At 40.4% G+C, this 13,204-nt stretch overlaps 1 protein-coding gene across 1 annotated transcript in view; it reads right to left on the minus strand.

Annotated features, from left to right (window-relative positions):
• zcrb1 (zinc finger CCHC-type and RNA binding motif 1) overlaps nucleotides 1-13,204 on the minus strand; it is a 40,088-nt gene that overhangs the window by 20,112 nt on the left and 6,772 nt on the right. Inside the window, exon 2 of the mRNA XM_072552599.1 lies at nucleotides 3,301-3,420. Within this exon, the coding sequence (XP_072408700.1) occupies nucleotides 3,301-3,384 (84 nt within the window). The 5' untranslated portion in view covers nucleotides 3,385-3,420. The remainder of the gene's footprint in view (nucleotides 1-3,300; nucleotides 3,421-13,204) is intronic.

Consider the following 13,204-nt stretch of genomic DNA (forward strand, 5'->3'; position numbering starts at 1 on the left):
GACTGGAAACAGTTGACTGATTTTCCATTTTCTCCTTTACTTCCCTCTCCTACATTTTCTATCTACCTTTCCTTCTAATAATGGATTATGTTCCTCTCGTGATATGACCAAAATATCTGTCTTTCACTTGTAATGTTTTACATGGATTCTCTTTTCTCCAATCGTTTCCAACATCAACTCAATAGCCTTTCTTGGACAGGCAGAACATTCTCCTCAGTGTCCACCTCTCAAATGCATTCAGCTTACCTACAGCCTCGGCTTGTTTCCAGATCTGCGAAGGTACACAACAAACATATCAAAAAAACAGATCCTCAGTATTATTTTCCCAAGATTCAAGCTCAGTTTCTTTGATGTTAATACGTTCTCCGGTGTGATAAAATCTCTTTTCTCCACTCTTCATCTAACCACTCACATCATAAGTTCTATCAACCGTACTAATCAAGGTATATAAACCTTTTGCCACATTTCAGGACATGTCCATTTACTTCAACTTTCACCACCAGGATTAGACATCTGCTTTGTTAATCTATTTGCCATATTCACTTTAATTTCCTGTACCGCTTCTTCTGACTCTGCCATAGTTATTGTGTCATCTGCACAACCCAAGTTGTTGACATTCAACCCCAAATGTTTCAACGGTATATCTTCGATGTCCATGATGATGACTCCACTGAACAGTTGGAGGTAATAAGACATACATGATGCATTGCTCTTTTGATTGGGAAGCTAATACTAAACTAATGAAAGTGATCAATTTTAAACTATATGCTACAGCACAATCAGCACACACTTGGGAATTGGACAAGTAGATGGCAAATGAAATTCCATGTACAAGACCTCATGTCGATACAGACAATCCAGGAAGAACTATCAACTGAAGGGTAAGAAAACTATTTCCCTGTAAAACAAAACTCCAGTCGTCTTGATTAACAATGAGAAGGTATCATTACACTGCTCTGTGGCACTGAATGAAGCAAATTAAATGTTGGCATATATTAAGAAAGGTTAATATGAGGCTCAAAGAGATAAGCTATTAATGACAGTATTCAATAATTTATGAGATCAATTGGAGAATACGTTTACAGTTCTGATCACTGCAGTACAAAAGAGGGATTTGCAGCTAGTGAGGGTACAGAAAGCAGCAGGATTGAGGAGACATAATTATGAGGAGTAATGATATAAATTTGGCATGTTCCTAACAGTAGACTGACTTTATTTGTTCATGAAATATAGGCATTACTGTTCATTCTTAAATCATTTTGAGATAGCGAGGTGAGCTGCCTTCTTGAATTGCTGCTGTTCTTCAGGGAGTATACCTAAAGTCCTGTAAGACGGTAATAAAATTGTTCTTTTCAGGATTATGTGCTGGATAACGTGAAGAAGGTCAAGACGCTTCTCCCTATCCAGAACAAAAGCAGAGAACACATATTATTCACACACTCCTTTCCTTATTTTCCTGAAGGGTTTATTCCTTCAAAAGAGTTACCATACAGAGGAGCCTGTCACTGAAAATTATTTTACTTAAAATGACCAAATTCACATCAACCATTACACAATGGGTTACAACTCACTGGAAGGCGCATCACGGTCAAATCTACTAGCTCTCATGGCACAAGAATCTCTTGGTGTCCTAACCAACATATCTTACTCAACCAATACAACTGAATACGCGATTTGGTCATTTTTGGAACTTAGAATCCCTACAGTGTGGAAATAGGCCCTTCGCCCTAGCAAGTCCACACTGACCGTCCGAAGAGTAACCCACCCAGATCCATTCCCTTATTTCTCTAAATTTCCCCTGACTAATGTACCTAATACTACAGGCAATTTAGCATAGCCAATCTACTTAATCTGCACAATTTTGGATTGTGGGAGGAAACCCACACAGACATGGGGAGAATGCGCGAACTCCACACAGACACCAAACCTGGGTGCCTGGCACTGTCAGGCAGCAGTGCTAACCACTGAGCCACCATGCCGCCCCATACTCCTTTCTCTATTCTAGTTTTCTTTTCTGGGTCAGAGTGACAGAGATGTATAGCATGGAAGCAGACCTTTCAGTCCAACTCTTCCATGCCAGCCAGATACCCTAAATTAATTTAGTCCCATTTGCCAGCACTTGGCCCATGTCCTTCCATAAACCCTTGCTATTCACATACGCATCCAGATGCCTTTTCAATGTTAATGGTCAATAAAGGACCCTGACTTTGCAGCATCTGCCGTCCTCACTATCCCCAAAATGTTATAATTGTACCAGCCTCCACTAGCATCTCAGTCCATACACACACCATCTTTTGCGTGAAAAAGTTGTCCTTTAGGTCCCTTTCCTATAGCAGGGAGACCAGAATTGCACACAATATCCAAAAGTGGCCGAACCAATGTCTGCACAGCCACAACATGACCTCCCAACTCCTATACTCAATAATCTGACCAATAAAGGAAAGCATACCAAATGCCTTCTTCACGATCCTATCTACCTGTGACTCCACTTTTAAGGAACTGTGAACGTCCATTTTAAGGTCTCTTCATTCAGCAATATTCCCCAGGACTTTACCATTCAGGGTATAAGTCCAGCCCTGATTTGCCTTTCCAAAATGCAGTAATTCACATTTATCTAAAACGAAACTCCTCAGCCCATTGGCCCAACTGATCAAGATCCCGTTGTACTCTGAGGTAATCTTCTTTTCTTTGCTATACTCACATGCAAAGTAACTATAAATGTCCTAAAATGGACATGGAAAGGATATTTCCTTTTGTGGGTCAGACTAGAACTACAAGCTACTGCTTTAAAGTTAAGAAGTTGCCCATTTTGAACAGAGTTCAGGAGAACTGTTCTCTCTTTAAGGGTTGAGAGACTTTGGAGTTTCTTTCTCAAATGGCAGAGAAAGCTGGGGTCATTGGAAAATTTGAAGAAAGAGTTTCTTACTTGGAGGGGAAATCAAGGATAACAGAAATGTGGAATTTGAAGTACAAATATATCAGCCATCATCTTACTGAATGATGGAGCAGGTTTAAGAGGCTGAATAGTCCACATCTGCACCTATGCTGTATGCATACAATTGGCTGAAGTGCATCGTGAGGGTACAAAAAGCTATAAACATACACGTTCTTGTTTAACCATTGCTCTTAAAAATCTCAGCTGGGACAAAAACCAAGATCATTCCTGGGATCATTTCTGCTATGGAATGAACTGCAAAAGAATTAAGGCAGCCTTAAGCTTCACATACTTAAAGTACAGTTTACAAATTAAGCATTTATTTCGATACCCCAGAACTTATTTGACTGTTAAAGTAAGCTTACCTTGTGCAGATCACTATTCGTCAGTGAAAATGGTAAGTTGGATACATATACTGTGCTTTTGCTTGGTGCCAATCCACCACTCATTTTTTTAAAATCCAAAATTCCTCTTTCCACAGACAACTATGGAGGAAAAAAAGAATGGAAAAATAAAAAGGTACACAATTTTTAATCGGATGCCAGTAGCCATACAACGATGGAAGATAAATATTTAAGTGCACACATCCGTGCAGATATAACACTCAGACACTTGGAAGCAAGGTTAATTCACCTTCAACAGTGTTTTTTGGGTCAATAGCACTTGCAGGATTGAAAATAGAATTGGACAGGGAACAGTTTCCACAATAATGAGAAAAAGCTCTGGATAGTTACTGATAAGTTATTCAAGTTGGACCATCTTTCCACTTTTACTGAACTCTGAATTGAAACAAATCAGGATATATCCAATTCAGATCAAAGAGCAGAACTGAGAGTTTTATCATAAAACTATCTAATTTTGTTATCCTCTCAACTAAATTAACAAGTAATTGGAGATTGTAAAAGATTTTATGATCCTAACAAAAAAGCGTCAAACAATGCAATCACATACTACTCCAGCATACATGTGACAATAATGCTTTGAAACACATTACCAGTAGTTTGCATTCACTTAAAAGATTAGAATAGCTAGTTATAAAACCATATTTGTGGCTTTCACTATTCAAATTACAGTTTATGACTGAAACAAGGGAAAAAAAATTTAAATGTTTTGCCATGAGACATCACTGGTTGGACTAGCTCATCCCTAGCGGTTCTCAAGCTGACTCTAAACCCAAACTGTGACTGCTTATGTACTAACACAAAACTTACCTTGATTACATCCCTGTCCGCTGTTAACAGATCACTTGTCAGTGGCTGAATTAATTATAAAGAGAAAAAGCACAGGGAGGTGGGACTAGTTTCGTTTGGGATTATGGTCAGCTTGGACGAGTTGGACTGAAAGGTCTACTTCCATGATATAGGACTGTAAGATTGACTTAGGAGCACCCTCTCAAGGGTATATGCAGAAGGATGCTGGCTTAAAAGAGAGTTGGAGGTGGGATGGGTGGTGAAGAGGCTAGAAAATTATTCACTGGAGTGTGGGAGATTGAAGGATGACCTAATAGAGGTTTATAAAATAATGAGAGGCATAGATAAGGTGAATAGCAAAGGTCTTTTCCCCGAGGGTGGGAGAGTTCAAAACTAGAGGGCATTTAATTTTAAGGTGGGAGGAGAAAGATTTAAAATGGGACCTGAGGGACAACTTTTTCACAGAGGGTGATTCATATGTGGAATGAACTGCCAGAGGAAGTGGTAAATGCAGGTACAGTTACAAAATTAAAAATATATATTTGGATAGGTGTATGAAAAGGAAAAGGTTTAGATGGATGTGGGCCAAAACGCAGGCAAGTAGGCTTAGATTAGTTTGAGAATCTTGGTCAGCATGGAGGAGTTGGACTGAAGGGTGTTTCCATGTTGTATGAATCTATGACTAGGTGTCTTAATGAATTGAGAGAAGAGGAGGACCAGGTTAGACATCTACTTTTTGTTTTAAAGTAGCTCGAGCTGTGGACAACAACTGGTACAAGACTAAGTAATCGCTCCCCCAGGTCTATTTGTACCTCATTACTGTCGGGGTTACCTTCTTTTTCATGTTCCCATTTTTCTTCTCTGCCTCTCAGGGAACATCCTATAATTGATGGCAATGCAGGGGAAAGATTCCTGCATGGCTGTAGCCCAATCAGACAAATAAACTGTTCCAGCTCCTTCAATCACAAGTTCCTTCAGTCGTAGAATTACTTTCTGGAACAGCAGCAAGAGTGAGAGCACGACCTGTGACTGGATGAGATGGATCAGCCAAAATGAGAGACAGAACCTAAATGATTGGAAAAATCAGCTTACTGACTGCTACTCTTGTCATAGCTTTGGAGTGGGTTTTGATTCTCATTGACAGCAGAGTTTTTGAAACCTTGCCCAAGCGGATAATTTAGAAGGTATTGTAACATTGCTCTGTGGCAGCGAATAAAGCAAATTAAATGTTGGAATATGTTAGGAAAGGTTAATATTGAGCTCAGAGTGCAGTATTAATGACACTCACTAAATCATTTATGAGACCACATTCAGAGCATTTTTGCAGTTGATTTTGAAACAAATATTAAAAATGGTTGATTTACAAGACACTAATCCCTGATAGATTTACCACTTGCTCACTGAAATGTGTTTCGTCTATGAAGTTTTGAATTTATCTCCCTTTAAATACAATTGATGTGTGCTATGACTCCAGTAAAAAAATGAAATGCACATCATGGTTCATATTATCTCTTTCATTAGGAGCCTTACTCCCAATTTCATAGCCTCTTCACAATTCAATACCTGCTCTCTTCCCACCCCAAATAACCTGAAGCATTCTGAATACCTTCTTGCATATTCCTTCAACAGCTGCAAAGTTCTTTCTGTTCTGCAGCAAGCAAAATTATGGTATAGTATTTGATGTGCAGTCACATCAATTGTTTAACAAGTGGCAGAATTAACCCACTATTTTGATATAATATTGACTATATTATCAATATATAACATTTGGTAATATCTGATTCAATTTATTCAATTGTTAGCAGCTGTAGAATAAAAGTAAGTTCTTCAGCCAGTCAGCCAGTTCTGCAATTCAGCAAATACATGCTAATCTATATCCTAACGTCATGCGCAAGCTTTGACTCCTTCAATAGCCATGACTAACAAAATTCTCAGATTCAAATTATTTATTGATTTTTGTAGGAGAATTCCACATTCCTAACACCCTTGATTGTAAAAGTGGTTAATTAACAATTCAATCTATTCTCAAAATTATACAATCCTCAAACAAATTTCTGCTTAATCTGCTTTAGTCTAACATCGAATTTTTCTAATAGCTCCTCATAATTTATGGAGCCTTGGTAACATTCTGGTGAACCTGTCATGGCTATTTCCACTTAATTAAGCTATCAATTTCTCTTTATAATATCATGTATCCATTTACACTACATACTTGGTCATCAATCTCTATCATCAGCAAACTTAGATACATGGCAATTCTATTACACAAGTAATTAATCATGAGACAACTCTTTCCAATTCAAGTACATATCTATCAATTCAATTTCATGCCACCACCTTACCAATCTCCCAAGTAGGTCAACAGCTTCTTTTTCATCATTCTTAAATAATAATTATATTTACATTATTTAAATCTAAGAGAATCTCCAAATCAAGAGAGCTTTGGAAGATTATGACTACGGTCCCTGCAACTTCACCACTTCATTTAAAGTTCTGGGGCAGAAACCAACTCCTCGGGATCTGTTAGCCTTTAATACTATTACTTTTTCTCTTGTTTTCCTATGTTAACTTGAGTTCCAGTACTCTATATTTATTAGTTTCACTGGCTTTTCAAGTACATTTCTTCCTATTCTGTGAAAATTATAGTTGACAAGAAACGGAACTGGAATAGCCACATAAATACCATGGCTATAAGAGTAAGTCCGAGGCTAGGAATCCTGTACTGAATAATTCTCCTTTTTTGTCCCCAAAACCTGTCCATTATCAAACAAGACAGAAGTTTTTTTTAAAATTCACTCATGGGGTGTGAGCATCACTGACTGGCCAGCATTTATTGCCCATCCGTAGTTGCCTTTGAGAAGATCGTCATGAATCTTAAACTGTTCAGTCTTCATGAATACATTGACCAAGAATGCCCATAGTGACAGAATTCCAGGATTTTAATCTCGTGATAGTGAAGGAATGGAGATATAGTTCCAAGACAAGGTGTTCAGTGGTTTGGAGAACTTGCAGGTGGTAGTGTTCGCAGATAGCTGTTAATCTTGTCCTATGAGATGGAACTGGTCGTGGACTGGGGAGGTGCTGTCTAAAAGATAGTTGGTGAATTTCTGCAGGGCATCTTGTACGTATGACACACTGCTGCTACTGAAATGTCAGTGGTGTACAGAGTGGATGCAGGCTGCTTTGTCCTGGATGATGTCAAGCTTCAAGTGCTATTGGAGCTGCACCCATCTAGGCAAGTTGGGAGTATTGATCACACTCCTGACTTGTGCCTTGCGAACGATAGACAGGCTTTGGAAGTTTAAGGCTAGATAGGCCACAGTATTCCTAGTTTCTACCCTCCTCTTGCAGCCACTGTATTTATGCGGCGAATCCAGTTGAATTTCTGGTCAATTATAACCCCAAGGATTTTGATAATGGGGATTCAGTCATGATAACACCATTGAATGTCAAGGGACAGTGATTAGATTGTCTTTTATTGGAGATAGTCATTGCCTGGCATTTACATGGCACAAGGGTTACTTTACTTGTCAGCCCAAGCCTGGATAATATCCAGATCTTGTTGCATTCGAACATGAGCTACTTCACTATCTGAGGAGTTGGAGATGGTGTTGAACATTACGCAGCCATTGACGAACATCCCCACTTCTGATTTTATGAAAAAGTGAAGGTCATTGATGAAGCAGCTGAAGATGGTTGGGCCAAGGACACTTTCCAGAGGAACTCCTGCAGACAAGTCCTGGAGGTGAGATGATTCATCTCCAACAACCACAACCACCTTTCTCTGTGCCAGGTATGACTCCAATTTGCAGAGAATTTGCTCCTTTATACTCACTGATTACAATTTTGCCAGGGCTTCTTGATGCCACGCTTGGTCAAATGCAGCCTTGAAGTCAAGGGTTGTCACTTTTGCCTCACCTCTGGAATTCAGCTCTTTTGTCCTGTTTGAACCAAGAGTGTAATGAGGTCAGGAGCTCAGTGAACCTGGTGGAACCTAAACTGGCTGGGATGGCTTTATCCTCTTTTTTGTATACAGGACATACCTGGACAATGGTTTCACACTGTTGAGCAGATGCTAGTGTTGTAATTGTACTGCAGCAGCTTGACTAGGGAGGGCAGCAAGTTCATAAATGATTTGGATGAGAATTTAAGATGCATGTTGAGTTAGTTTGTGGATGACACCAAAATTGGTGGTATAGTGGACAGTGAAGGTTATCTAAGATTACAAAGGGATCTTGATCAATTGCGGCAATGGACTGAGGAGTGGCAGATGGTGTTTAATTTGAATAAATGCAAGGTATTGCATTTTGGTAAAACTGACAAGGGCAGGACTCATACAATTAATGTTAAGGCCCTGGCTGGTGTTGCAGGTCGATAGGGTGGATAAGGCGGCATTCAGCACGTTTGCCTTCATTGCTCAGACCACTGAATATAGGAGTTGGGACGTCATGTTGAGGCTTTACAGGACATTGATGAGACCACATTTGGAGTATTATGTATAGTTCCAGTCACCCTGTTATAGGAAGGAAATGATTAAGTTCGAGATGGTTTGGAAAAGATTTACCAGGATGTTGTCAGGATTGGAGGGCTTGAATTATAAAAGGAGGGGCTGGGACTTTCTTCACAGGAGCATAGGAGGTTGAAGAGTTACCTCAGGTGGTTTAGAAAATTATGTGGAACATAAATAAGGTGAAGAGCAAAGATCGTTCCCCAAGGGTAGGAGATTTCAAAACTAGACAGCATATTTTTAAAGTATGAGGAGAAAGATTTAGAAAGGGATGTGAAGGGTAACTTTTTCACACAAAGGGGATTCGTATGTGGAATGACCGGCTACAGCAAGTGGTAGATACAGGTACAGTTAAATTTAAAAAGACGACATTTGGACAGGTACATGAATAGGAAAAGTTTGGAGGGATATGACCAAACACAGACAGGTGGGATCTGTTCAGTTTCGGAAACTTAGCCAGCATGGGCAGTTTGGACCAAAGGATTTGCTTCTGTGCTGTATGACTCAATTGCCAGAATGTTATCAGGGCCCATTGGCTTTGTGGTATCCAGTACTTTCAGGTGTTTCTTGATATCAAGTGGAATGAATCAAATTGGCTGAAGACTGGCATCTCTGATGCTGCGGACCCCTGGAGGAGGCTGAAATCGATCATCCACTTGGCACTTCGGGCTGAAGACTGCTGCAAATGCTTCAGTTTTATCTTTTGTCAGGAGTGAGGTGGAATATTCTTCACTTGCCTGAATGAGAGCAGTGTCAACAACACTCAAAAAATCCTGACACCATCCAGGACAATGCAATCCATTTGATTGGCACCAGATCTGTAAACATGTACTCCCTTCACTACCGATGCACAGTAGCAACAGTGTGCGCCATCTATACAGTGCCCTAAAACAAAATACACCAAGGATCAGAGATGTACAGTACAGAAACAGACCCTTCAGTCCAACTCGTCCATGCCAACCAGATATCCTAACCTAATCTAGTCCCACCTGCCAGCACCCAGTCCATATCAGTCCAAACCCTTCCTATGCATATACTTATCCAGATGCCTTTTAAATGTTGCGATTGTACCAGCCTCCACCACTTCCTCTGGCAGCTCATTCCATACACACAACACCCTCTGTGGAAAGGTTGGCCCTCAGGTCTCTTTTATATCTTTCCCATACCACCCTTAACCTATGCCCTCTAGTTCTGGATACCCCAACCCCAGGGAAAAGAACGACCTTGTCTATTTACCCTATTCATACCCCTCATGATTTTACAAACCTCTATGGGGGTCACCCCTCAGCCTCTTATGCTCCAGGCAAAACAGCCCTAGCTGATTCAACCTCTCCCAATAGCTCAAATTCTACAATCCTTGTGAATCTCTTCTGAACCCTTTCAAGTTTCACAACATCCTTCTGATAGGAAGGAGACCAGAATTGAAAGCAATATTCCCAAAGTGACCTAACCAATGTCCTGTACAGCTGCAACATGACCTCCCAACTCCTGTACTCAATACTCTGACCAATAATGGAAAGCATACCAAATGCCTTCTTCACTATCCTACCTACCTGTGACTCCACTTTCAAGGAGTTATGAACCTGCACTCCAAGGTCTTTGTTCAGCAACATTTCCTAGAACCTTACCATTAAGTGTGTAAGTCCTGCTAAAATTTGCTTTCCCAAAATGCAGCCCCTCACATTCATCTAAAATTAAACTCCATCTGCCACTCCTCAGCCTGTTGGTTCAACAAGATCCCGTTGTACTCAGAGGTAACCCTCTTTGCTGTCCACTACACCTACAATTTTGGTGTCATCTGCAAACTTACTAACTGTACCTCTTATACTCATATCCAAATAATTTATATAAGTGACGAAAAGTAGAGGACCCAGCACCGAGCCTTGTGGCACTCCACTGGTCACAGGGCACAGTCTGAAAAACAACCCTCCTCCACCACTCTGTCTTCTACCTTTGAGCCAGTTCTGTATCCAAATGGCTAGTTTTCCCTGTATTCCACGAGATCGAACCTTGCTAACCAGACTCCCACGGGGAACCTTGTTGAATGCCTGAACTGAAGTCCATATAGATCATGTCTACTGCTCTGCCCTCATCAATCATCTTTGTTACTTCTTCAAAAAACTCAATCAAGTTGTCCCTAGATAGCACCTTCCAAACCCACAACCATTACCATCTAAATGAAAAGAGCAGAAGATATGTGGACCACCACCTGTAAGATCCCCTCCAAGCCACTCACCATCTTGGATTAGAAATATACTGCTGCTCCTTAAATACCATTGGGCCAAAATCCTGGAATTCCTTCTCCAACAGCATTGTGGACTTACCTATAGAATATGAACTACAGCAATTCAAGGCATTAGCACACTGGAACCTTCTCAAGGTTCCTTATTCAGCTTGTTTCAAACCGATGACCAGTGCCACCTTGAACAGTGGTGGTTAATGTCTTCACACAGAGGAGTTATGGTGGTGGGGTGTGGAAAGAAGAGACAACAACACTATACCTGATTACAAAAGCATTACAAAACAATAAATTGGTAATGATCACTTCTATTAATTACATTAAGAAGTTCTAAGCAGCAAAACTTTAATAAAACCAAAAAAAAAGCCTTTTTAATTAAGAAGCAGATTAGAGACAGAAAACGAACAAGTCCAAAATTGATGATCAGGAGGGATGGAGTTGGCAACTGAGGATATGCTAAGTAGTTTGATTTAACTAATGCCGGTGATGTCTTATCTCTGGTGGGGCACATTGCAAGCTCACCTTACTTGAAATCACATGAATGCTGGGGCCAGACATGAGTTGACTTTCAGTCTGGTGCTTCATCCTCTATCCACCTTCCCCTTCCCATACTTTTATCCCTTCACCTCTTTCCCATGCCCCCCACTTTCCCCCCCATTCTGTCCAACTTACTTTGTTTCTTTAAACTTAAGAAATAAACTTATGGGGCTCGGCATTCCAAAATTCACCAGTCTTAGAGAACTATTTTTTCAAAAAAGAAAAACAAATCTCACCAAGGAAATGCAAGACCAATAACAGCAAAACTGGTTCAGAAAAGGTGAAAATGCATTGCAATCCCAATTCTGTGCCAAGGCAGTGATAGAGGTCTCCAAGACAGTGAACTGCAAGAACTTACACCATTAATTCAGCAGTTTGCTGGGTGCCCAGAAATTCCCAGTCCGGCTGACAACTCCCTGTACGGCTAGAAACCAGGCTCTTTCCTGCCATCTTCCTTTGGTAGCCAGAAGTAGATCCTACCTGAACCTCCTAGTTTTCAGTGGGAGCAGAACTTGAGCTAGCCAGCTAAGAACAATTGCTAAAGTTGGCCTCACCCTCTTAGTCCTACTTTCTTGGTAGGAAATAGGCTCTGCTGTGAAATTATGAGCATTATGGGCCTAAATTGGAAAGTAAAACTATAATCATAATATCAGGGTTAATGCCGGAGTCATAAATGAATTGGCGTAAGGCTCAAAGATTGGTGTGGGAGAAGTGGGTTCCAATTCATAGGGCACTGACAGGGGAAAGAGAATACTATCCTGTTGGAACATGCTTAATTTGAACCATGCTGGGACCAGTGCTCTGGTGAACTGCATAAATAAGGTTGTAGATAGGGTTGAAATTAATGGACAGAGGCAAAGGGGTGTTCAGCTGAAGGAAAGTTTAGACATTAAAAAACAAAACAGCAAAGGTGCAGGATAGTCAAGAGGTGAACAATAATCAAATTGTGACAGGAATGGACAGAAATAAGTGGAAGAATGGAGCAGAAATTAGAATCAGAATAACTAATTTTAAAAGGTCCAAGTAAGTGGTGAACCTGTAGCATTTGCAACTAGAGAAAATAGTCAAAGCCAAAACATCATACAATTTCAAAGAGGAGTTGAATATAGCAATTGGGAGTAAACAGATCAAAGAATACAGGAGGAAAACAGGAACAGGCTGTTGAGTTGGATGATCAGCCACGATCATAATGAGTAGCACAGCAGACCCGAAGGGCTGAAGGATATAATCCTGCTCCAATTTTCTACGCTTCTTGAAAAAGTGACATGGGGATTCAACAGGTAATTAAGACAGCGAACAGAATTTTGGCCTTAGACTTTGGGAATTTCAAATTTGGGCTTTTTAAAAAATATTTAATCATTTGTAGGATGTGGGTATCGCTGGCTGGCCTTGCACAATGTCATTAGAATTTATTGCCATATGTACGTTTACAAGAAAAATACAATGAAAAGTGTTGTAAGTCACCTCATCATGGCACCTAAAGTATTGACAGAAGTCATAAGTGACAAAAAAAAACCAAACTTAAAGAAAAAAGTCCATTGAGTCCACTCCGCCATTCAATCATGGCTGATGCGCATTTCAGCTCCACTTACCAGCGTTCTCCCCGTAGCCCTTAATTCCTCTAGACAACAAGAATCTATCAATCTCGGCCTTGAAGACATTTAGCGTCCCGGCTTCCACTGCACTCCGTGGCAATGAATTCCACAGGCCCACCACTCTCTGGCTGAAGAAATGTCTCCGCATTTCTGTTCTGAAATGACCCCCTCTAATTCTAAGGCTGTGTCCACGGGTCCTAC

This window comes from Chiloscyllium punctatum, chromosome 32, assembly GCF_047496795.1.
Source record: "Chiloscyllium punctatum isolate Juve2018m chromosome 32, sChiPun1.3, whole genome shotgun sequence".
NCBI classification, from domain to species: Eukaryota; Metazoa; Chordata; class Chondrichthyes; order Orectolobiformes; family Hemiscylliidae; genus Chiloscyllium; species Chiloscyllium punctatum.